The sequence below is a fragment of the Topomyia yanbarensis genome, chromosome 2 (genome assembly GCF_030247195.1).
Source record: "Topomyia yanbarensis strain Yona2022 chromosome 2, ASM3024719v1, whole genome shotgun sequence".
In the NCBI taxonomy this organism is placed as follows: domain Eukaryota; kingdom Metazoa; phylum Arthropoda; class Insecta; order Diptera; family Culicidae; genus Topomyia; species Topomyia yanbarensis.
The window spans coordinates 451,570,139-451,594,895 of NC_080671.1; the positions used below are offsets into that span (position 1 = coordinate 451,570,139).

A 24,757-nucleotide genomic window follows, 5' to 3' on the forward strand; every position below is an offset into this window, starting at 1 on the left:
TTATCTGCATCATCTTCATAACTATCATCAATAGAAGTTAGTATCAAAATAATGCACCGATTTTACAAATACAAACCGATCATTTTTAGAAAATGAGTTCTTGTTTGGTTCAAATCCATGTAATTCATTCTTTGCTTCGGTTATTTTTTCGAATCCAGCATTATTTACACATTCTGTGCATTCTTCAACCTTTCTTTTCTTGCCCCTCAACAACTGATTAGCTTTACCTGTACGTTTTCTTTTTGTGTGTCGAGGCATTTTCTAACGTGGGCGTAACCGGGGATCGAATATTCGGCGGGTGTAAACTTCCAACTTCCCGTAAAGTTAGCAGAAAGAAAATCAATCAGAACTCGTAGGTGGAGAACAATATTGAAAAGTTGATTGGTAAACAGACAGCTCAAAATCAATCCGTTTGCTTTGATCATACCTGTTGCTCAATAGATTCTAACAATATAAATCAGCAAAAGTGAGCAACAATCAATAATAAAATAAAAATATATAAATTTTTACTAAATTTGCTACCTTGTCTAAATGACAAGCTTTTCACATATAATAATATGTAGGTATTATAGGTACAATAATTACGCATTACATGTGCTAATTATTTTCTCTGATACGGTATTAGATATACAGTTAGGAGCTTTTGAATGAAACAGTCCATTAAAACCCTACTGCTGCCTTAATGTTAAAAAAGAAAAATTGTCCAATTGACCTTTAGCCTTTGGCGTTTGATACAAATAAAAAATAATTGCCTTGATAAAGTTAAACGTAATCCTAATGATGCGCAAGCTGCTGAAATGTTGAAACACGTTTCAAATAAAGTTAAAACCGCCAAAAAGCGATGCAAATGTGAATATTATGAGAATATACTAAAAAACTTCTAGTCATTCAAACGTGTGGAAAAAAATGAATGAAGTTTTTGGTCGTACCAAAACAAGTGAACCAATAAAACTAAAAAAGGATGGTTGCATTATCGACTCTGATCTACATGTTGCTGAAGTATTCAATAGCTTTTTCGCCACGATCGGGAACAATCTAGCTGAAAAACTCCCAAAAAACAAATTTGATTTTCTGAAGCCAGTTAAGTCTGTTAGCAGTTCTATTTTTCTGAAGCCTGCTAGTGTTAGTGAAGTTGGAATCCTCATTAGTCAGCTTGATGTTAAAAAAAGTAGGGGTCATGATAACATATCAGCAGATCTAATGAAAGCCAATATAGGACCGCTCTCTGTGATTATTACTAAACTCTTCAATCGCATAATAGTTACGGGGTCATATCCTAACGTTTTGAAAATTGCTAAAGTTACGCCCATATTCAAATCCGGTGATTCTTACAACCCTTCAAATTATCGCCCAATTTCAACATTGTCGATGCTGAATAAAATTTTAGAAAAGCTTTTAACATATCGGCTTGTTAGCTTTTTGCGTGCGAACGATGTTCTTTATAAATTCCAATATGGTTTCCGGGAAGGTTGTGGAACGGCGACTGCTATTACTGAACTCACTGATGAGCTAATCCGTGAAATTGATCAAAAAAATGTCGTGGGGGGCTTATTCATCGACCTTAAGAAAGCATACGATACAATAAACCACAGAATCTTATTAGAAAAGCTCGACCGATATGGGATAAGAGGTGTTGCCAATGAATTGATTAGAAGTTATCTAACAGATCAAAAGCAATTTGTGGTAATGAATAGTGCCCGCAGCACTCTACGACCGATTGACATAGGAGTTCCACAAGGGAGTAACATAGGTCCTCTGCTGTTCTTGATTTTCATCAATGACTTAGGTAATTTGAAACTGCATGGGGCTCCAAGACTTTTTGCTGATGACACAGTATTGATCTATCCCCATTCCAATGTTCAGCCAATCATCAAATACATTGAATCCGATCTAGCGAGCCTCACGAATATTTTAGCGGCAATAACCTCTCACTGAATCTGACAAAAACAAAATACACTCAGGTTTTTTTTACGCGGGGGATACGAGCCGCGTAAATGAAAACCGCGTAAATGAAAACCGCGTAAATTTCAAAATCCGCGTAAATTTCAAAATCCGCGTAAATGAAAACCGCGTAAATTTCAAAATCCGCGTAAAAAAAACCGCGTAAAAAAATACCGCGCAAAAAAAAACCGCGTAAAAAAAACTTGAGTGTATATGATATTTCACTCGCCACGGAAATTTTTTTTGCCGCATTCCGATCCATTCGTCGGAACATTACTGATTGAAAAAGTTTCATCATTCCAATACTTAGGACTTCATTTAGACTCATGCCTTTCATGGGACATACACATTCAACATGTTGCCAACAAAATCTCATCACTATGTGGTCTTATGAAAAGAGTACGTTGTTTTGTTCCCAAAGATGCACTATTGCAATTCTATTATGCATGCATTCACTCAATCATTCAATATTTGATTGTCGTCTGGGGTCACGCTGCCAAATCGAAACTGAAAAGAATTCAAATATTGCAAAATAGATGTATCAAAGTAATCTTTAATTTGCCTTCCTTATTTTCAACGGTTTTGTTATATACCAGTTTACGCCACAGAATTATCCCCGTTGTTGGTTTACGAGACACTCAAACTATTATTTATGTACATAATATATTAAACAACCCAAAATTTCATCACAACATTGTATTCTCAGCTAGAGTAAACCTTCGGAATACTAGAAGCGCAAACGAGCTACTGAGAAGCAGTGCATGCACAAACTTAGGTTTAACGCGCATCTCAATCCACGGACCTTCCAAATTTAACGCACTTCCTATTGCCTTGAAAACCGTAACAAATAACACCCTCTTTAAAAGCAAGCTTAAGCAACATATGATACGAAACGTAAACGAATATATCTTATAAGTGTGTCAACCATCTAAGTGTGTAGGTTTTTCTGGCTCCTTAGTTTTTTCCTACTTTTTGTTCTTTTAATATTATTTAGCCTATTCTAATTTTCGTATTTGCTCGTAGCCACAAACGTTATCACTTAGTTATAAATTTAGTATTTAGAATTCAAATAAGCTTTGTGAATCCCTTCAAAGGAACTTGATTCCACTGGGATTTCACTTTGTTCATTTTTTTGCTGTAGTTTATAGCTCCGCGTATTTCTGTTTTGTTTTTATTATTGTTGTGTCCATTACCAGGGGACTCTCTGTGCGAGTTTCTTGGTATGGGGGATAGTGAAGGGTATTTAAAAAACCTGTTTTAATCCACCTAGCGGTGCAATTGTGCCTTTCTCATTTCTCTAAACTATGGCACGGAGGCTTTTTATGTTCAACATAATTGTGGAAATGTCCATTACATTCTTAGTACACTTTGCACTTATACACAATGGCATGCCAGCCACGAACTTGATGAGCTACGTGTCGACGGTGAAACACTTGAAACAAAAAAATATCATACTCCATTAGCCTAATCAGCATTAGATCAATGTTATCTGCTTGCTAACTCATTTTGTCATGCGGGGATGGGTATGTGAGGAGGGCGAAAGTCCCATGAACGAACGACTCCCCAGCTTAAATTGGTATGCTTTGTAATATAGTGGTGGTTTTAAGATGATGGGGTTGAAAGGGAGGGGTATGAGGTGGTGGTCTGAGGGGTGATTTAAGGAGATTTTTAAAGGAGGGGAGTGAACAGTATAGGGGGGGTGTAACCCCTCTCCGTAAACCATCAACTACGCCCCTGTTAAAATCCAGAAACCTTATGCGAGTCGAGGCCGGGATTAGGTTGACGTTTTTCAGAGTGATTGCATAACCTTTCTATATGAGAAAGGCAAAAATGTGCAAAATCCAAAAAAGTGAATCTTCGTCAAATTTTTTTCGTGTTTGCATCAAATCTCGACGTTCTATGCACCTTCAATACATTTAGCATCAAAAATAAAAATTCTATTTTTAATTTTTCCTATAGTTTTTATGAGAAATTTCTGTGTGGCCGCACTCTGAAACCCGTAATTCCGGAACCAGAATTCCGATCGATCCAAAATTCAATAGCAGCCGATGGGAAGGTTGCACCTTTCATTTGAGACTAAGTTTGGGCAAATCGGTCCAGCCATCTCTGAGAAAAATGAGTGACATTATTTGACACATACGCACATACACACACATACACACACATACATACACACATACACACACATACAGACTTTTTCGGATCTCGACGAACTGAGTTGAATGGGATAGGACACTCGGCCCTCCGGGCCGGGATTAGGTTGACGTTTTTCAGAGTGATTGCATAACCTTTCTATATGAGAAAGGCAAAAAGGTAATTTTCTTAAAACATTAATATCATGTGAAAATGATTAAGGATATACATTATACAATGCATTAGAAGAGAGTCAACTACGGTTTTAAACAGAACATTTTATTTTAAAATTTTTACTTTTTGCTCATCATACCGAAAGGAAATATAAGAAATGGTTTTAAAACCATGGCGGATAATGACAGCCAACTGAAGTTTTTTAATAGCATTAGTAGTGCCAATATTAGGCTTTCAGATTTGACATTTGTACGCTGGTGCTATATAATAGCATTAGTACTGCAGAAACGAGCTGTCAATCTCTGCACAGTAATAGCACTATATTCCGCCTTTTCTGGTATAATACCAGCATTATATCAGTATTTAGGGCTTCACGGCTCTTTAAGACAGCTTTATATGTGGATCTAAAGCAGATATTAAGCTACGTAATAATGCTTATTGGTTACTTGGGTAGTTCACTTACAAGAGTTTTGAAGTTTCTGCGGTGACATATATGGAAAACCGAAAACTAGAAATCAAAATTCAATAAAAATTCACACAGTTACACTGCATACCTCAAAACTTCAGGTGGTGTAGCTTTTTTAATAACGAACAACTTTGTTGAAAGTTGCATAATTATTGTAGGTTACCGTGCAAAGTTATTTAACTTCGAAGATAAGAAGAATTTTCAAAAATGTCCTATTCGAAGCATGAGCCTGAAAGAGAGGCAACATTTAACATTATATTACAATACCCATTTACCAAAAAGTCAGATGAATTTGCAGTTTTCTGCAATGTTGATCCTTTCATCTTCAGCTATGTACATGAGGATTTAACCCCAATTAAGATGATACTGACATTTTTTACTGAATTTATTGTTTCCATTGCCGATATTTCATATAGTTTTGCATACAAACTTAAAAATTCTTGTGAGTAAACCAGAAGCATCCGAACAAGTTTGTATTTGGAATAGGGTGTCTGGTGTCAATTATCATTCGGTTGAGTGGTGTTCCGAAAAAAAGTCACTTGAATTGCCGGTCTAACGCATACTCATGGAGTTATATTACTGTAACAAATGTTTGTTTCAAACAGAACCTCACAATTTTTCTTCAATGAAATATGCATCTTAAGATTTTTTTTTGTGAAAAATCTCATTCAAGAACAGAGTTGCCATTTTTGTAGTCTGTTTGGTAGAATAACAGTTTTGGCAAAACCGTTTTATTACATAGCGTTGAAGCAAGCTGTGAATTCATAGTTTGGGTAAAATAATGTCAACATACTAGCACACGAAGCTGTCATCTCAGAGTATTCAGATTTCACAAATTTACACTACCTATGATCACAAATCAGTCCCGTAAATATAGGAAATCCCATAGAAAACAAGACAAATATACTGTTCGAGATGGGTGCTGGTTCACCGGATCGTGGTAGAAAAAAAACGTGAACTATATCGGTGGTGATATCGTGGTTAGTGAACACTCGCTTCGTTACTGTGACTAATATAAAAAGTACTCCATACGTTTATTTACCGCGATAGACAAATGCGATGTATCACGGTTTGATAGTTTTATTCAACTGACTCTCCCTGTCCTAGGTCAGAGCGATGAGAGCTAAAGGGAATCAAAATCTCCTCTGCTTTGTGATATGCAAAACGAGAGCGATAGATCAAATCTCTGTGCAATTAATTTAAGGGTAGACTAACAAATTTCGACATGCGCGTCAACATACCGCCCACCATTGAAATTTCAGTTTCAATTCAGCCTAACTCTTTTTGATGGTGTTGTCTAAGTCTATCTACTCTAACTATAAATGAACAATTCAAAATTCATATTTATTCTGATGAGATATTATTCGGATCCAGATGCAATTCCTCGACCAACGGTTGTGGGTAGATAGGTCGGATTTAACTATCGGCTGTGGGATGGCCGATCGGTGTGCTTCTATTGCTGGACGCCGGTATAAATCTGCTACACATTTTCGACCAACGGCTGGGGGTTGATAGGTTGGCTATGTTGAACCTTCCTCTCCTCCACTGACGTCGAGCGCATAAGTCTGACAACAAACAGCAACTTTAGGTCGGGAAACATTTGGTCCAGAAAATTTATGGAAACTTAATACTTAACTTGTGAGAGGACCATAAGGCCCCCTCCCATCCAACATTGCCTGGTTTTCTGGGACCTCGAACAACTGGAACTAGACTACCTCGTTATGAGGTTGCTGGTTGTCTTGAATCTGCAAAACGCAAATACGTGTAATTGCCCGTTGATAAATGCCGTCCTTGGTGCGGATGTTGACTACACGGACGTGTCCGTCGGGTACGGGTGTGGTGTCCACTATTCGTCCGAAACGCCACTTCATTGGTGGCAAATGGTCGTCTTTGACTAGCACCATCGTGCCAACGTGGACGTCGTTTCGTTCGTGTGTCCATCGAGTCCGCTGCTGAAGACCTGACAGGTATTCACTTGACCACCGCTTCCAGAGGCGACGAATGAATTCTTGAATTGTCTGCCACTGCGACAAACGGTTGATAGATTCTTCGTAAGACGGTTCCACTATAGCAGTCAGTGGACGGTGTACTAAAAAATGTCCTGGCGTTAAAACATCCAAGTCTTCCGGATCATTGCTAAGTTGCGTGAGAGGCCTAGAGTTTAGGCAAGCCTCAATCTGCGATTCCGGAAGCACATCGAATATGGGAACTCGAAGCCTTATCCAAAATGAAACGCGCACCATTGTCAACTGAAAAAATCGTGAAATAAAAAGTTAACAAACAAAACCTTTAGCAGTCGTGGCAATATTGAATCTTACTTCTGCTTACTTGATACACAGCCTGTAAATGAAAAATATTTAACTAGATTTCTCTTATATATCTTTATATATAATATCTCATTACCAAAGTTTTAAAAACTGGAAAACGTTCCACAAAGCGGTCAAATAGGACGCCATGGTGAAAAAAGTGCATATAAAAATAATAATAAATAAAATACACGAAACAACGAAAGCGTCATTTTTGTGTAAAATCTTAGAAAGTATTGAAACCAAAACATTGATGTATTATAAAAATTGTTGTTAACAACAACAACTGTTGAAAATGCAATGTTTCGACTATCAATTCAGATGTTCCGTTCTGTCCGGCTAGCGTTAGGTATTTAGCTTGCCTTCACAAGGGTTAATGGAAAACATAGATTCGATTTGTTTACATTTTGACTTTTCAAATGTTTGTTAGATATTACTTCTTACAATTTGCCTGCCCCTAGTTAGTGAATTTCACTTTCAAAATGTTCCTTACTAGTGGCGGATTCTGTGTGTCGTAATTTCAATCGAAACCCTACAACTAGGTGTCGCTACAATGCCGCTCACTAGCAGAGATGCCAAGTGATTTTCTATAAATTATATTGTTAAAAGTCTGGATGAACTAATATTTTTTTTCAAAAAATGCAATATTGTACATTTCTGAATAGTGTTTATTGCATTTCGTTCATGTGAGTTGTGCCAATAATAACAAATGGTGTTTTTGAACGGCCTTAGAAGGTTCCTCGTTTTATGTCATGCATATTATAGTCTATGGAGATTGTGTTGTCCTGTGGTATGGGCAATTTTATTGATCGTGACTAACACATTCTATTGTGCATGGACATGTGGTATTGGCTCTCAAACGTGAAACTTATCCGCTCGACGCGCCAACTGGATTTCATTATTGGTATCAGTCAAATGATGACGAAAGTATCTTCTTGAATTGATGATATAGGATGGTTGTTCTATTTTAAATATTTTATGATAAATATTACGGAACTTTACAAAATTACAATTATTAATTAAAGGTGATAAGAAAACACTCGTTCTTTCGTTTGATACCAAAACATTTAGTCGAACTCGATATTTTCTTGCCATTCGTCGAGACCTGGAATTACTTTTGTATTTTTGAGGTTATGTTAGTTGTTTTAGGTACGAAAAATGTTCACCTAGAATTTGGATTTATCAGTGGATAGCCTCGACTATCAACACCTGTACTCTTTAATCCAGTGATTTTCTCCCACTCGGGTTTTATCCAGATTTCAATTTTCAAATTTCATTTTAGTATAAAGTGAAATCGGAAGAATGAATTCTTCGTGATGTAACAAGAAATTTACAATCCATATATTTTTGAGAAGTAGGAAACATATTATCTTCATCAAAATTACTTTTCATTAGAAGAAATAACAATTATTCATAACATTGATTAAGTTTAAAAATTAAAAATTACTTTTCGATGCGTTTTGATAGATAAAAAAACATCATTGCACTCTCATGCCATATGATGGTCGACATACAGTGTTAGATCGCGAATGGACTTATCTAACTAGCATTAAGTCGGTGCTAGCTACTGACGTGGAGAATCCGAAACACTAAGAAACCATACCTTACCACATTGCGGTTTTTTATGAGCAAAAAAAGAAGAGTTTAATGATGTTTGTTTGTGGTGTTAGAGTTATATTGCCGCATTTATTGATATCTCTTCGTCTTGATTTTCGAACTCTATTGAGACTATTCTCACAATGGTTCATAGAATCCAGTTGCGTCACGGCACAGAACCGAGTTGTGGTATAGCACGAACTGATAATAAGCGTCCTGGTCACGTTATATATATATTGTGATATGTGTGTGTTCATATAAACTTTGAAGCACTTTCCACTTTTCTTCCAATAAAGAATTGGTAGAACGAACCAACCGAAAAAAAACGGTCCAAAGAAGCAGGAACGCTTTTCCGCTTTTCGAATGTGCTTTGTACGATTTTCGCTGTGTCAGATGATTCGCCCGTGGTGCTCTGGTCACATTAGATGGCGGTTCTGGTGGTGAGACACGGGAAATCTTTTGAAGTATTGCCACAAAAAAAAATGAAGCAGCAAACTACCCATGAATGAGGCAGCAAAAAAAAAAATCAAAAGCTGCTACGACGAAACCTAGAACGAAAGCAACTCCTTTTCGAAGGGCCTTTTCCTTTTAGCCTTTTTATAAGTTGCAATTTTGGGAAAATAACTTTCTTTTGAATCATTGACCATCATTGGGCGAGATGGAAAATGGCAATTTGTCGTGGCGGTCGATGGTGTTACAGTTTTTTTCCCGACTTTTTGTCATTGAGTCAAAAAGTGGTAAGAAGACTTTCGCATCGCTTTGATCACCGCGGAATGGAGATCTCTAGGTTTATTGCGGTTTTGAGAGAAAATTTTTGTACCAGGTAGCGTAACAATAAGGTGTAATTTTTTATATGGCGATTTTACGATGTTTCAAATATCAATCAGAAAAGAATTCAGTTTTATCACTGTTAATCAACGCGGATTTCTTGAACAATCTTCTTCGTTAAACGTGTTTTCATTGAATGAAAAGAAAATTGCCTCCATTCGACCCTCGTTAATCCATTTTAGCCGAACTTTGAAATGAGCTCTCGGGTAGGGCTGTCGACTGGTCAGGAGCAGGTTGATCCTATTACCCTCAGTACGCGGATCAAGTTTTCCCACCATGATAAAGCAATTTGTCGCAAGATACGACTGTCTGCCTCTGTGGGGACATTCACTTTCCTACGCCACTCGGCCGTTTCCCACATATATCCAGTAGAAAGTCGGGAGCAAAACGGTGCTAACGAATGAAAAATAAATCAACAGCAGCACGAATGACGTGACCGGAACATTTATTATCTCTTTCTTACCCGACTGGCCGTCGTTGACGCACAATGGTTCTTCTTCCATTGGGCAAAAAAGGGAATAATAGCGTGTTGATATTTCAAGTTATATGAATAGGGCATCGTCTATCTTTATTTAATACGGATATTTTACAATTGTGAGGTTACTTGTTATTATACTCTTGAGGGATTCCACGAGAAACCGGGCGACCACAAAAAATCTCCTTGATTTTGAAATAGAATACTTCTAACGTTTCAATATAGAGGAACCGCTTCAAAAATTTCGGCCGGAATTTTATCCGAGTTTTTGAACGTGAATATCTGTCGTAGTACTGAATGAAAAAGTAAGATTTTTGAGAAAGTCATTGAAAATATGTACAACAATTTTGTGTTTAATTCCGAAGAATGTACAATTACTAGAAATTATGGAAATAATGGATTATATGAAAGCAGTAATTACCTACTCCATGATTGGCCCGTACAATTCTACCAAGAAGCAAGCGTTGATGGGACTGCCCCTTTGTCATCCAATGAAATGCTTTCTGACCTCGTAGTAAGCAAACGTTGTAGCCAGATCAAACTCTTCGGGGCAATATGCGTATTCCATGACTACCGCCAGCAATAATTCCAATGGTGGACAGGCGCGCCAGTTTCATGCATACATTGATCACACAACACAGATAAAGCAGAACGCTCCTATCTTTGTGCTGGAGATGAGGTGGTTGGGCGTGAGAGACCCGCTCTCTTACTTTTGAAATCAGGTGTGGGGTGTTCAGATAAATTCATCACGGCCCGCGCTCCATTGGAGTGCGCTCTTTGGTTCATTTGCCGCTGGCAAGCGGTAGTGCGGCACTGGTTAGTGATGGGCTTTTCGGAAAATAAAATCGAACTTGCTACAATGATTTATTTATATAATAAACATCGGACCTAGAAAAATCGAATGAAACAAATAAATAGAAATAGAAATTTTGAAAGAAAAATCTATTTTACCAGATTTTTTTCGACTTCGTTTATTCCTAGGTGGTTACGTAGTGCGAAGGAGATGATGTTGGCTTATTGGGTGCTGATATTTGGTAATGAAATGATACGAATTGCTTTACGTATTGATGCTATAAACACAGTTTTCTAACGATCCGTATAACCAGATTAATTGTATAACATTGCATGTATGACGGGATTTGTAATACTTCTGTACGAACAAAATATACACTCAAAAATATGTTGTGTTATTTTTCACACAAACAAAGATTTATGTTAAAAATTTAAATTGCAAGGAACCCCCTTCCCATTTTTTTTATATTTTTTCAAAAAAAAAAATTTAAAGAAAAAAATAAACATTTTGAATGTCATTGCATGATGGAGTTTTTCTAACAATAACAATACATGTTTTTAAATTTCATCTTTCAAAATGCTACACTTGTAGAGATAGTTGGAATATTGCTCCAAAAAGAACAATTACTTTGTGTAATTATGCCCTTTTTAAAGTCATTCTCGCCACCCCATCACAGGTCCGTGCGCAGGAAATTCTCAAGAGGAGGGTTTTGATTTTTTTCACGTTTCCTATAAGGGACCATTCATAAATTACGTAACGCAAAAATTGCCCAAAATTGACTCCCCCCTCCCCCTATGTAACAAATTGTCACAAATTTCTCCATCCCCCCCTCCCCTGTTACGTAACAAATTCCAAGAAAAAATTTTTTTTTCTTCGATGAAAACATGTTACGTAACGATCTAGTTAACACCCCCTCCCCCCTATGTCACAACTTGTCACAGCTTGTCGTACCCCCTCCCCCCCCTAAATGCGTTACGTAATTTATGAATGGTCCCTAAAAGAAAAGAACAGAAACCCTTCAACTTTAAAGATTTTTCCCGAGGCTTGAACAGCCGAGTCTTGCGTACCAATCGTAAAATTGGGTACATTTTTGTCATCGAGAATGATTCTTCGACAGAAACTGCTAGTTGCTGGCTCGTGGTAGTGTCGGATTGGTTTGCAGTAGTTAAGATTATCGTCTAAACCCAAATCTTGCATCTTGCAATCCATCTGGGACAACCGTTAGGTACTACTTCGGTAGGGACTGTGTTCTTCCTTTTTTACTGTGTGTTGGTGTTGTTGTTGTGTGTTGTTTTTTTTTCATTACTACTTTTTCTGCTTGCTGACCAACCTTCGCGGTATATCTGACCTGCTCAGGTCTACCGCAAATATCGGCATCTATTGTGACACGAACCGATCCGGAGGTGTCGACCATAATGATTTACAACTCTTTACAACCACATTCGCAAGGTTTATTATCTTTCTTTGCATTACTCGTTCCTATTTATCTGCTAACTGGAGCTGCGGTATTTCTCCCGATACCGATTTCCATTTTCACGAGCCATTCAGCTGCCTGCCATTCCGACAGAGAGTTGACTGATGGTGAAATCTCCAGACTACTATATTTTGATTTTCTCCGACTTCGTGTTTTTCCTCTTTGTTGCTTTCCCGCTGACAGACCTTTGCCGTGTTACTGGTCTACTCACAACCAAATACGGGAAGCATCGCATCACGAAGCGTTCATTCGTCATTCACAAGAAAGTTTTCTTCACTGGTGATTCTTCTGTTTGCTTAGAAAATGATGTATAGCAACCTGGTGCTGGAAACACACGCGAGTCAAAGCTATAGCAAACAAAGAAGTGGCATGATCTGATGATCCTTTCTTTTATTGTACCATTTCCTAACGCGGAACTCTTCTCGACTGGTTTGCATAGGGTTCTCATTAAACAGCTTTATTTCGTTTTCAAATTCATATTCACAACGGAGTGGCAAAGAACGCTAGTACACTGGTAGATCAAATTCTTTGAAGGGTTAAATAGGTAGTGTGTTTTATTCATACATCAAAAAATCTTTGTGAGCTTTGCGAGGTTTGCGACAAACATTCACGAGTGAAGATTTAACTATGATCGTAGAATTTCAAGCTTCATCGTTTGTTCGCATTTTGCCCATCTAGTGACCTACGGTAAAGCTTTTTCAGCCTTTTCGCTTCGTGCTTTGTTCATGGTTAATGAAAGAGTATAAATTTTTGGCTACTGTGTGATTCACAGTTAGCAACAGTCGCGCGAGTGAATGAATTTTCCCATACCTGCTCACAAATGTTGCTAATATCGAAACTTGTTGAAACGTGAACCGATCTAGAGACTTACCAACTTGATTTACATCCTTTTCCAACCACCCTAGCAAGGTTTCTTCCTTGGTTTCTTCAACGACTTGTTTCTAGAGTGGCCAAACTCGAATGACATGTTATGTCTCAAAACGGCTCGCAGTATATTTTTTTCCTGAACGAGAACTTAATAAAATTTAAGAAAACCTTCATGGGAGGGGTTTGAACCCCAAAACCCCCCTGATCGCAAAGGCTAATGTACATTCGAACACCCCTCGGTGCTGTGAATGTGTGAGTGACCGGAAATTGAAGAAGAAAAATGTGTGGTTTTGGAAGTTAGTTTTAAATAAACGCTTGAAGAGAATGCACGCATTTCTTTACTCGCACAAACCATCCCTTAAATCTAATAAGTTAGTGAAACAGTGAACATTTTTTGGTCCTAATCGAACCGGATAAACCCGCCGCGATAGTTTTTTGTGATGGTTTGAAGAATCGCAATGGATAATTAGAATCTAATAGATTTTGCATCAACTGCAAAAAACGCCATATTGGTTTTGACACGTAACGCCGCGGCGTGCAAGTGAACCTGTTGAATCGTGTCCGGAGCACGATATTCGATGAAAAACATTCTAGAACGTTATTCGAATGCAGTGAATAATAATTATGTGCTGAATGCAATTATAAAAGTGATTTGGAAAAACCACACGCTTCCATGTGTGAAAGAGAAGAAACTCCGAAAGTTTCTAGAAACATAACCCCGAAAAATTTGCTCGATGCATTGACTGGCGCGTCGAATTGTTCACCTCTAGGTACAGTTGCGCTTCAGAAAGCAGCACACGAAAAGCAACAACAAGAACGCAAAATGGCCCAGCAGCTAGAAAGAGTTCTCGATCGCCGCGATATGATCACTCAAAAATATCTGAGGACTCGGCAAGGGTTAAGCGAAAATGTAAGCATTCATTGGTTGAATCTGCAACTTGAAACGATTCGTAAGTGCAATGAGCAGTCTGAGATAATCTATAATGAAATATGCGAACTTATACCTCGAGCGCAACGAGCCGCGCACACGGAAGAGTATTTCCGCTGTGAAGAAATGTATAATTCTCTGTACATCACTATTCAAACGGCAATATCCAGATTGAAGGATGCAGACAACAGGGTAAAACTTGATGCAAATGCAGTTTCACCCGACCCACAGCGACCAATTGTAGTAAGCTCGTCAGCACCTCACTTGCAAGTACCGTTGCCAACATTTGACGGGAATCTTGAAAACTGGTACTCCTTTAAGTGTATGTTCCAGACAATCATGAATAGATACCCAAACGAGTCACCGGCTATCAAACTTTATCATTTGAAAAATTCGCTTATTGGAAACGCTACAGGAAAAATTGATCAGGATGTTATTAACAACAATAACTATGACGCTGCATGGAAAATGTTGGAAGACACGTATGAGGATGAACGCTTAATAATAGACACACACATCGAAGCCCTATTGAATATACCAAGGATGTCTGGTGAATCTGGTGATGAACTACGAAAGTTGATCGATGTTTGTACAAAACACGTTGATGCACTTATAAACCGTCAGTTACCAGTTGAAGGACTGGCAGAAATGATCGTTGTTAATGTCATCGCCAAGCGCTTAGATAAGGACACTCGAAAGCTATGGGAATCTCAGCTACTCAAAGAAGAATTGCCAACTTTTATTGAAATGATGGAATTTTTAAGAGAACGATGCCGTATCCTCCAAAAGATGAAAGGTTATTCAGAGCTGCGACCAACCACCGGTGTGTGGAAGCAACGTGGTAAAATGGAGCAGAAAACAATGCCTGCAAAGAACTTTGTTCAGACAAGCAAGGAATCCTGTTATGGCTGCAATGGAGACCATACAATTTATAAATGTGATGAGTTCAAAAAGCTTTCAGTGTCTGAACGTTATAGCAAAGTGAAGCAATCTGGTCTCTGCTTTAACTGTTTACGCCGGGGTCATCGCACTGTTGACTGCAACTCGGAGCAATCTTGCAAGACGTGCGGTCGAAAGCACCACAGTCTATTTCACGACGGGAAACCAGAAGCCCCGAAGAAGCTTGAGAATGAGGAACCAACATCATCGACATCGTGTTCTAGCGACATCCGCGAAACTGTTGAACAAACAAAATCTTTGAACTGTGCTCACTCATATAACGTGACAAAACAAGTACTCTTGTCAACAGCTGAAGTTTTAGTATGTGGATCAGGGAATACAACGTGGTCCTGTAAAGCACTGCTGGATTCGGGCTCCGATTCGAATTTGATGACGGAAGAATTTGCGAGAAAAATAAATATTCGAATGGAAAGCATCAATATTCCCATTAGCGGATTAAATAATACTGAAACTTACGTGAAATATAGACTTAGTACAAAGATAAAATCGCGCGTCAACGCTTTCGACGCTACACTAGAATTCCTGGTTGTACCCAAAATAACCAAACTGCCGATCATTGAACTGGATACCCATGCTTGGCCCATCCCCACTGGTACAGTACTGGCGGACCCATCCTTCAACAAACCCGACGAAATTCAGATAATTCTTGGCGCCGAATTGTTTTTCGATCTGCTCAAGGAAGGCAGAATGCGACTCGGCAACACCAAACCAATATTAATCGATACACAGTTTGGATGGATTGTCAGCGGACCAGTCAACGATAGGAATCAAAGACTAAAGAAGTCGCAAGGCATATGTCAGTTGAATGTAAGTAACAATGAATTGAACCACACTTTGACGAAATTTTGGGAGCTTGATGCATGCCGCGAAGCGTCATTGTTGACAGTAGCTGAACAAGCTGTTGAAGCGCACTTTTTACGTACGTTTACCCGCAACGACGACGGTCGCTACTCCGTCAGACTTCCTTTCAACGATATAAAAAATCAACTGGGCGATTCTCGAGCAACAGCACAACGTCGGTTTGACAACTTACTACGAACATTTGTCGACGATAAAAAAAGGATCCGTTACACGGAATTCATGGAAGAATATTTATCTCTTGGTCATATGGTTGAAGTCTTTGACCACCCCGAAGATTGTTTCTTTCTACCTCATCACGCCATCTACAAAGAGACAAGCAGCACTACTAAGTTACGAGTAGTTTTTGATGCTTCAGCGAGGACCACGTCTGGTTTTTCGTTGAATGATGCCTTAGAGACGGGGCCAACTGTTCAGAGTGACTTGATATCGATTATCATACGATTCTGTAGCCATCAAGTAGTATTGACAGCAGACATTCCGAAGATGTACCGGCAGGTGCAAATTCACCCGGAGGACCGAAAGTATCAACGCATCTTATGGTTAGATTCGGAAAATAAAACAGGAACGTTTGAGCTAACAACCGTAACGTATGGTTGTTCTAGCGCACCATACTTGGCTACACGAGTGCTTACACAGTTGGCAAATGACGAAGCAGATGAATTTCCACATGCATCGCGAATAGTGAAGGAAGACAGTTACATCGACGATTTCCTCACTGGAGGGAAAACAGTCGCCGAGGTGATCGAGATTTATCAGCAGCTTTCCGAGATGTTGAAGCGAGGCGGCTTTGGTATGCATAAATTCTGCTCGAACAGCGAAAGTGTTCGTAAGTCTATTCCAGCGGAGCTGCAAGAAACGCAAATGAATTTTGAAGATGCTGACATAAATAACACCATTAAAATACTTGGACTTATCTGGAATCCGGAAGAAGATTATTTCGTATTTCACGTGAGTCCGTTGGAATCGAAAAATAATGTACATCCTACGAAGCGAAGTGTGCTTTCCGACATTGGAACTCTTTTCGATCCATTGGGATTTCTGGGGCCAGCTATTACTACAGCAAAATTAATAATGCAAGATCTATGGCGGCTTGGAGTCGCATGGGATGAAGCTTTACCTCCAGAACAACTAGAAACTTGGACTGCATTTCGACAACAGCTTCCGTTGGTCAATCAACTGAAGAAGGGCAGGTGTATAACATCAAATCACGCTGATGTAATTGAGCTTCACGGATACTCGGACGCTTCCAAGAAGGCGTACGGCGCAGTGTTGTATACGAGATGCGTATCTTCCAATGGACGGGTAAAAGTTCATCTAGTTTGCAGTAAATCGCGCGTGGCGCCTTTGAAACCGACCACAATTCCTCGGCTCGAACTATGTGGAGCATTACTTCTAGCCCAGCTGGTGAAAAAAACCGTAGCTGAAATGCAAATTTCTTTTCAAAGTGTGACACTTTGGACCGATTCACATGTGGTGCTGGGTTGGCTGAAAAAATCACCGCTTGCTTTGAATCAGTTTGTTGCTAATCGCGTGGTAGCTATCATTGAACTCGTGCCTGAATACCAATGGCTTTATGTACCATCAGAACAAAACCCTGCTGATGTAATATCACGTGGTGCCATGCCCGAAGAACTGATTCGACAGGATTTGTGGTGGAAAGGATGTCCAACCCTAGGCGAAAGGGATTTCGATCCTAAAGAAGATAATAATTATAGCAATGAACTAGAACTCCCTGAGCTGAAATCAACAACTGTGTGTGCTTCAGTTCAACGCATGCCACTGCAAATAAACTTCACTAGGGTTAGCAACTTTCGACACCTTCAGCGAGCATGGGCATACGTACTAAGATTCATCAAGAATCTTAAAACAAAAACCAGTAACACAACTCCTATAAGCGCCAGTGGCGTAGCCAGAAATTTGGTTTGGAGGGGGTTTTGACGAAAATCTGAGATTTTCAAAAATGTTGGTGGGTCTATTGATGACATTTAATCTGTAGGCCGCGATCGGCTGGGTACTACCGTGTTCTGCAGTAATAGCGAAATGGGATGGTGTGAGCGGGCATGGGCGCTATAATCCTACCGTAGGCAGAACTAAATACCTGTCGCAGGTGTCAGTTGGGTGGCGGACTACGAGACAGGTTAGGTCAAGTTCAACGAGTGGCCCAAAAACACCACTTTACTAACAAAAGCATGAGCTGAAAACTCGCAACTTCGAAACCGTACATTTGAAGAGTTTTGATAGACGGGGCAGAAGGTGTGGAAATGCGGGGATCGAGCGACGGCACAAGAGCTGGGCAAAATGCGCCAACGCTTGATCAAGTGGCAGACGATCAGCGAATGGATGTGTGTAGTGTGGATCAAAGGCCATTTCTTCGAATAGAGCATTATCAATATGCACTGACCTCACGAAGCCGAGAAAGATGCATTTTATGCGCAGCTGGAGCATGTTATGATAGCTGCCTATAGCGGAATGTTAAGCTCGTCATCGATGACATAGACATCCTGATACGCCGGGGGCATTGTATAAACCGGTTATCGCACAGGATAGTCTGTACACTTTATAAATAATGTACAGAAATTCTCACGATTGATAAGTATATTATGACGAACACCTAAATAGCGAAGCAGTAAACGACAAGAGTATTGCAAAAACCAGCTTGGAGACGCGTGCAGTCGACGACAGATTCCGCATCTACCTAAGATTCATGAAAAAACGCCATCCAGTATATTTTTCAGGAAATCAATTTTCAAATCTTGCGCGGTGCGGGTAAAAGCATGCCTTCGCCACTTTGCTTTTCGCCATTCAACAGGAAATTTTTAATTTTCATTTGAAGTCGTTTGCACTGAAAGATGCGAATTTTTGTAGTGAACTTAAAAATACGAAAAAGTTAAATTTGACCAAAGTGGCGTTGAAGTCACTTTTACATACTAGGATAGTAAACGTCATCTACAAGGTGTTCTCCCAAATTCTTTGTTGCCGCCTAAAACCGTTAGTAAGAGAATTCGTAGTTCAATATGATAATGCACAAATACGGGTTGCATTCATATCTTCAACCAAGCTATTTGCAATAACATTCTTTAAAACTTTGCTGAAGACACTATGTTTCGAACTAAATTTGATTGGAATTAGTAATGCATCCAACTGGAAAAATTCATCAATAAAATTATGCTGCTAATTACTAAACCTCCAAGAGCTGAGGGTTTCCAAATTATGTAATCTTGGCGCCATTCAATTCGATACCCAAATGTACATCATAAATAGCGAAAAACGTGAAAAATTTTCAATTTTTTTTATTGCCAATTTTAGCTAGTGGCACTTTATATAAATGCACATAAAAACCGATTCTGACCTGTCAGAGACAAGCGTAAAACGCCATTTTTCATCAGTTTCCATGTAGGCGTTTTCATTGAGCTATTTTTCTTGATATTTACATGATTTATCAACTATAGGATCCTCACTAAAATATTAGTTACAAGATCCCATTCTCACAATTTACAAAAAATCCCCATAACGTTTAAAACATTAGGTTCTCAATGTAATGAACAGATAATAAACTTCCAAAATTATTTTTTGAATTTTTAATAAACTAGTCAGCATCAAACTTTTTTTTTTTTCAATTCAAATACTTTGGTTTGGAGGGGGTTTTAACCCCCAAAACCCCCCCTTGGCTACGCCACTGATAAGCGCACAAGAAATGAACGAAGCTCTTGCTGCGATCGTGAAGCTTGTTCAAAGAGCATATTTCGGTGACCTCATTAAAACGTTAGCTGGAGGTTCAAATAGGCAGCATAATTACAGTGGTTTGGCTCCATTTCTAGATCCGGAAGGTTTGATCAGAGTTGGGGGACGGCTGAAAAACTCATTAATCCCGTACGAAGGAAAACATCAGTTGCTGTTACCCGAAAAGCATCATGTAACTCATATCCTTGTCCGGCAATTACACAACGACAATTTCCATGTCGGACAACGCGGACTGCTATCAATCATACGTGAGCGATTTTGGCCTGTAAAGGTAAAGCAGCTTATTAAAAAGATTTGCGGTTCCTGCTATGTTTGCTACCGGTACAACCCTAAACCAGTTAATCAATTTATGGGAAACTTGCCTGATTATCGTATTACACCGTCGCCAGTTTTTTCTAACACTGGAGTCGATTATGCTGGACCATTTTTACTAAGAGAGACTGGCAGAAAGACAGTAAATTATAAAGGTTATCTCGCAATATTCATCTGTTTAGCAACCAAGGCCATTCATATTGAATTGGTATCAAATTTAACTACAGCACATTTCATAGCTGCATTGCAACGTTTTATTAGTCGACGTGGTATGGTGAATAACTTGCATTCGGATAACGGTACAACGTTCATAGGGGCGAATCATGAATTAGCTGCACTACGGCAACTATTCGAGGAACAGGCTCATCAGACCAAACTGAATGATTTCTGTATCAGCAAGGGGATACAATGGCATTTCATCCCTCCGCGTAGTCCTCATTTTGGTGGCATCTGGGAAGCTGGCGTGAAGTCGGTTAAATATCATCTGAAGCGCGTTGTAGGGGAAACTAAGCTGACCTACGAAGAAATGACAACTTTTCTAGCACAAACTGAGGCTATTTTGAACAGTCGGCCTTTAGTTCAAATATCAGATGATCCCAATGATCTCGAAGTGTTGACCCCATCACATTTCTTAATAGGCAGATCGGCACTTAGCATTCCAGAACCATCATATGAGAAGGAGAAGATTGGACGGCTGAGTCGATGGCAGCATATTCAGCTTATGAGGGAGCATTTTTGGAAACGCTGGTCAACAGAGTACCTGCATCATTTGCAATCTCGCCCGAAGTGGCACACCGGAACCACCCAGGTGCCAGTAGGGGCGCTCGTGGTGCTAAAGGACGATAATTCACCACCCCATCAGTGGCGTCTAGGACGCATTACCGCCATTCATCCAGGAGAGGAAGGTATAGTGAGAGTTGTAACAGTAAAAACACCAAACGGAGAATATAAAAGAGCTACAACAAAGATATGCCTTCTGCCATCTGTTGATCCAGGGGTATCAACGGGGGGAGTATGATCGCAAAGGCTAATGTACATTCGAACACCCCTCGGTGCTGTGAATGTGTGAGTGACCGGAAATTGAAGAAGAAAAATGTGTGGTTTTGGAAGTTAGTTTTAAATAAACGCTTGAAGAGAATGCACGCATTTCTTTACTCGCACAAACCATCCCTTAAATCTAATAAGTTAGTGAAACAGTGAACACCCCCCTTGCGCACGGGCCTGCCCCATCAAAAAAATGTCAACAATCTCCGGTTTCTGAAGAGACGAAGTCGAAACGCACCCACGATTAACAATCTAATGTTTATCGATTTAAAGACGTAAATGAAACTTTTTCAGTGTATTTGGATCATGGAAAAACTTTAAAAAAAAGTTATTGTTTTGTTTTGATTTGTTTCTGCAGTTATGCTACCGGCGATGTTTTGTTTTGATTTCATCGAGCACTGAAACTGTCAAAACGTGAATTTCCAGCAATTCATTTTTTTTTCATGACACCTTTCAAACCATTCTCGGGCATTCCACACCATTATCAAGTAATGTTGGAGATTCGAATCCATTCCGAACTCTTCAATGCCAATCTTTATCAATCCAATCAGAGTTTTAAATTATAAGTTCATTTCTCGAAAAACATATGATTAGGGCGTAAGAGCTAACTATCAAAATGCGCTTTGAGTGGAAATTCCGGACAAACCCGTTACCTGCCAATTACAGATTCTGGTAGTAAACAAAAGAGAAAAGTTTTCATTTTCATTAACGGCCAATTTCTTCACTGGATGAAAACCGGTTTTCGCTGAAAACCAGTTTTCAGGTTGCTGTTAACCAATTAGCCCAAAAATTGGTTTTCAACGAAGAAATTGGCCGTAAGTGTTGTGAACTGTATTCGGCCAGTTTGTCCGTTTTTATTTTTAAAGAGTTCGCAATTTATTTTTAAAGAGAATTTTGACAGTTGTTTTTTTCGCCGTAACCATATGTATGTAGAGATTTCATTAACTAATACGGAGTGTCGTTTTCGTTTGTTTGAAAAATGATACAGTTTTTCAAGTGTATATTTTCTTACAGAAGTATTCATTCCTTGTAACTCGTTCTCAGACAGTTTGTTGTATAAAATACGGTAATCGAATTTTTTTTCGAATATGCTACATGTAGAAACTTAGACGCCCTTTTTAAAAAATGCTCTTTAGTCAAAATAATCTTATTGACTATGGAAAATGTCGTCAAAATAGGATCATCATGCTAGGCTAGGGTTACCAAATAGGCTGAGATCAAAATAAGGACATATTAAATCTTGACGGAGACTAACAAATTTAACTAATCTTTGAGTAAAATTCAATTTGTTCTGTGATTTTTAGAAAAGATTCGTAATACAATTTTTTTAAACAGCAAATTTTTCGTTCTTCTGGGGCCACAAAGAACTGTGCAAAATATAAAGCCGATTGGTTATAGCGTGGCATTCCGCATTTCATTTGAAATTTGTATGAATATTAGTAGGAGGAAACCTACCCTTTACATTTTCGTATCCAAAATCGGGAAAACCCGCTGGAGCCATAATTAGTTCTAGCTACCGGAATGCGAAAGAAAGGATGGGTTCCCAGACTACGACGACGCATATCGATGTCCAAAAGTTGTTGTAGTTTGGGCTGTTGGTTTGAATTTGCAGTAAATAGGAAATGAAAACTGCGTTCGAAACATCCCGGCGTACAGACAGGTGATCGAGATCAATAAACTTGCAACGTTTCTTATGTAGCTCGGTAAACTCAGTGGGTCGACGAACCTCCATGGAAGTCGACGAACTGCGAAACGAGCGAATTTGCGGTGAATAGCTGCAATGCGTTGAATATCATTTTAGTTATAAGGTGCCCAGACTACATTGCCATATTCGAGTGTTGAACGGACAAAGTACTATAGAGTGCTTTTTAAGCAATTGGTGAAGTACTCAGTGGCCCTAAAAATGAATCTCAGCAGCTTAGAGGCTTTAGAAATAGTGCACTCAATGTTGTGCTTGAAGTTTAGTACGGAATCTAAGTAGACTTCCCAACCTTTAGACGATTCCCTTTTGAGAACGATTTGTGAAATATTGCGTAGTCGAAATTAACTTTCGAATGGTTGCGAGTAAAAGATATAATCGAATATTTGGAAGCATGTAACATCATTCTATTGACCGTGCGCAGAAAATTCTCAAGGGGGGGGGGGTTGATTTTTTAACGTTTATTTAAAAAAAAACGTACAGCAACCCTCAAACTTTGAAGATGTTTTCAGAGGCCTGGACCTAGTCTTGTGAACCAAACGACTCTGCTCAACAAATTGGGTAAATGTTTGTTATCGAGAAAGAGTCATCAAATGACACCGCCCAAGTAACAATTGAAGTTTTATAGCACGCTACAAGTGCAATCTAAGTTTTATCAGTGGCTATAAAACTACCATAGGGCGCTGCATAGTGGTCGGAAACCCTAAAAACGTGAACTTAATCCACTTCACTCACCATCGAATATATTCACAGGGGATCTTTGGACGAATTGTTCGTAAGAATATTCCCACAACCTGATAAAAATTAAAATTAGGCATGGCTTACTACGATTAAATTAAAAAAAAATTAACTTTGTATGCTGACGAGGTAGAAAGTTGGTGCCTTCGACAAAGTTTTAGAATAGTGCCTGCTCGTCCATTTTGGTTTGCACCTTTCTCTCTTATACACAGTTGAACTTAGTGTAATAAAAATTTAAAATTCTTCAATAACTCTAAAACGAATGAGTATTTTTACAAAAGGTGTGCGCCGCGGATTTTAGGTAAAAAATTTATATGCAGTGTTCAACAATGTTTTTACATGCAGTCTTCAACAATAATTTAATTTTTACATGCAGTCTTCAACAATATTATGTGGTTTTAATACCTCAACATTTGTCTGGAACATCGTTTGCACGAAAAGTCACAGCGAAAAAAGCTATATTAAAGAGTTAAATTTAAGGGGTTTGCCTTAGAAAACGCTTTATAAATCGATAACATTAGGTTCTACAAGCTCAAGTTGTTGAACATAATTCTTCATTATGAGCATTCCTAAAACTTTGTCGAAGACATCAACTTTCTACCTCGTCAGTATAAAAAGCTAATTTTTCTAGTTCAATCATAGTAAGCTATGCCTCAGTTTAATTTTTATCAGATTGTGGAGAATATTCTTACGAACAATTCCTCCAAAGATACCCTATGAATATATTCAATGGTTTGGCCTCTAGTGACGTTTTTGGCATTTCCGACCACTGTGCGTTGCCTGCTTGGCTCGTGGTGGATTCGGATTGGTTTGTAGTAGTTATTAAGCCAACAGACTAAACTTAAACCTCTTCTATCCCGTAATCCTCATCCATCCAAGGCAACCGTTAATTACTGATTTAGTAAGGATTGTGGATTGTGTTTTAATCCATAGCTACATTTCTTTACTTCGCGATATATCTCACCTGCTCAGGTCTGCTGCAAATATCGTAGCCTGTTGGTACATGAACCGATCCGGGGGTGTCGACCATAAGGATTTACATCTGTTTACAACCACCTTCGCCGGGTTTCTTATCCTTCTTAGTGCTAGTCGTTCCTATTTATCTGCTAGCTGGTACTGAGAACTTCTTGGCGGCAGTATTTCGCCCTATACCGATGCCCATTTTCGCCATCCATTTTGCTGTCACTCTAACGGAATAATCATCGGCGGTAAAATTTGTCTAGACAACGATATCCCGGTGTTCTCCAACTTCGTGTTTTTCCTCCTTAAATGCCGTTGCTGGCACACTGACCGACATCTGCTGTCTGATCACTACTTTTGCTTATATAGAAGCTTGTCGAAACGTTAACCGATCCTTCAGAGAAGCCGTCCAACTTGACATACATCCCTTTCCAGATACCCTCGCAAAGTTTCGTCCTTGA

At 39.0% G+C, this 24,757-nt stretch overlaps 1 protein-coding gene and 1 long non-coding RNA gene across 2 annotated transcripts in view; one reads left to right on the forward strand and one right to left on the reverse strand.

Annotated features, from left to right (window-relative positions):
- Positions 1-5,628: 5,628 nt before the first annotated feature.
- Positions 5,629-7,359, reverse strand: LOC131682167 (uncharacterized). Its single transcript, XR_009304036.1, has 3 exons — positions 7,118-7,359; positions 7,033-7,054; positions 5,629-6,963 (listed from the first exon to the last, which is right to left on the reverse strand). It is a non-coding gene; the product is annotated as an uncharacterized LOC131682167 (long non-coding RNA).
- Positions 7,360-13,876: 6,517 nt separating this feature from the next.
- The window catches only part of LOC131681118 (uncharacterized), a 54,147-nt gene continuing 43,266 nt past the window's right edge, over positions 13,877-24,757 (forward strand). The window contains exons 1-2 of the mRNA XM_058961829.1: positions 13,877-17,558; positions 20,095-20,765. Of these exons, the coding sequence (XP_058817812.1) occupies positions 13,877-17,558; positions 20,095-20,765 (4,353 nt within the window). The remainder of the gene's footprint in view (positions 17,559-20,094; positions 20,766-24,757) is intronic.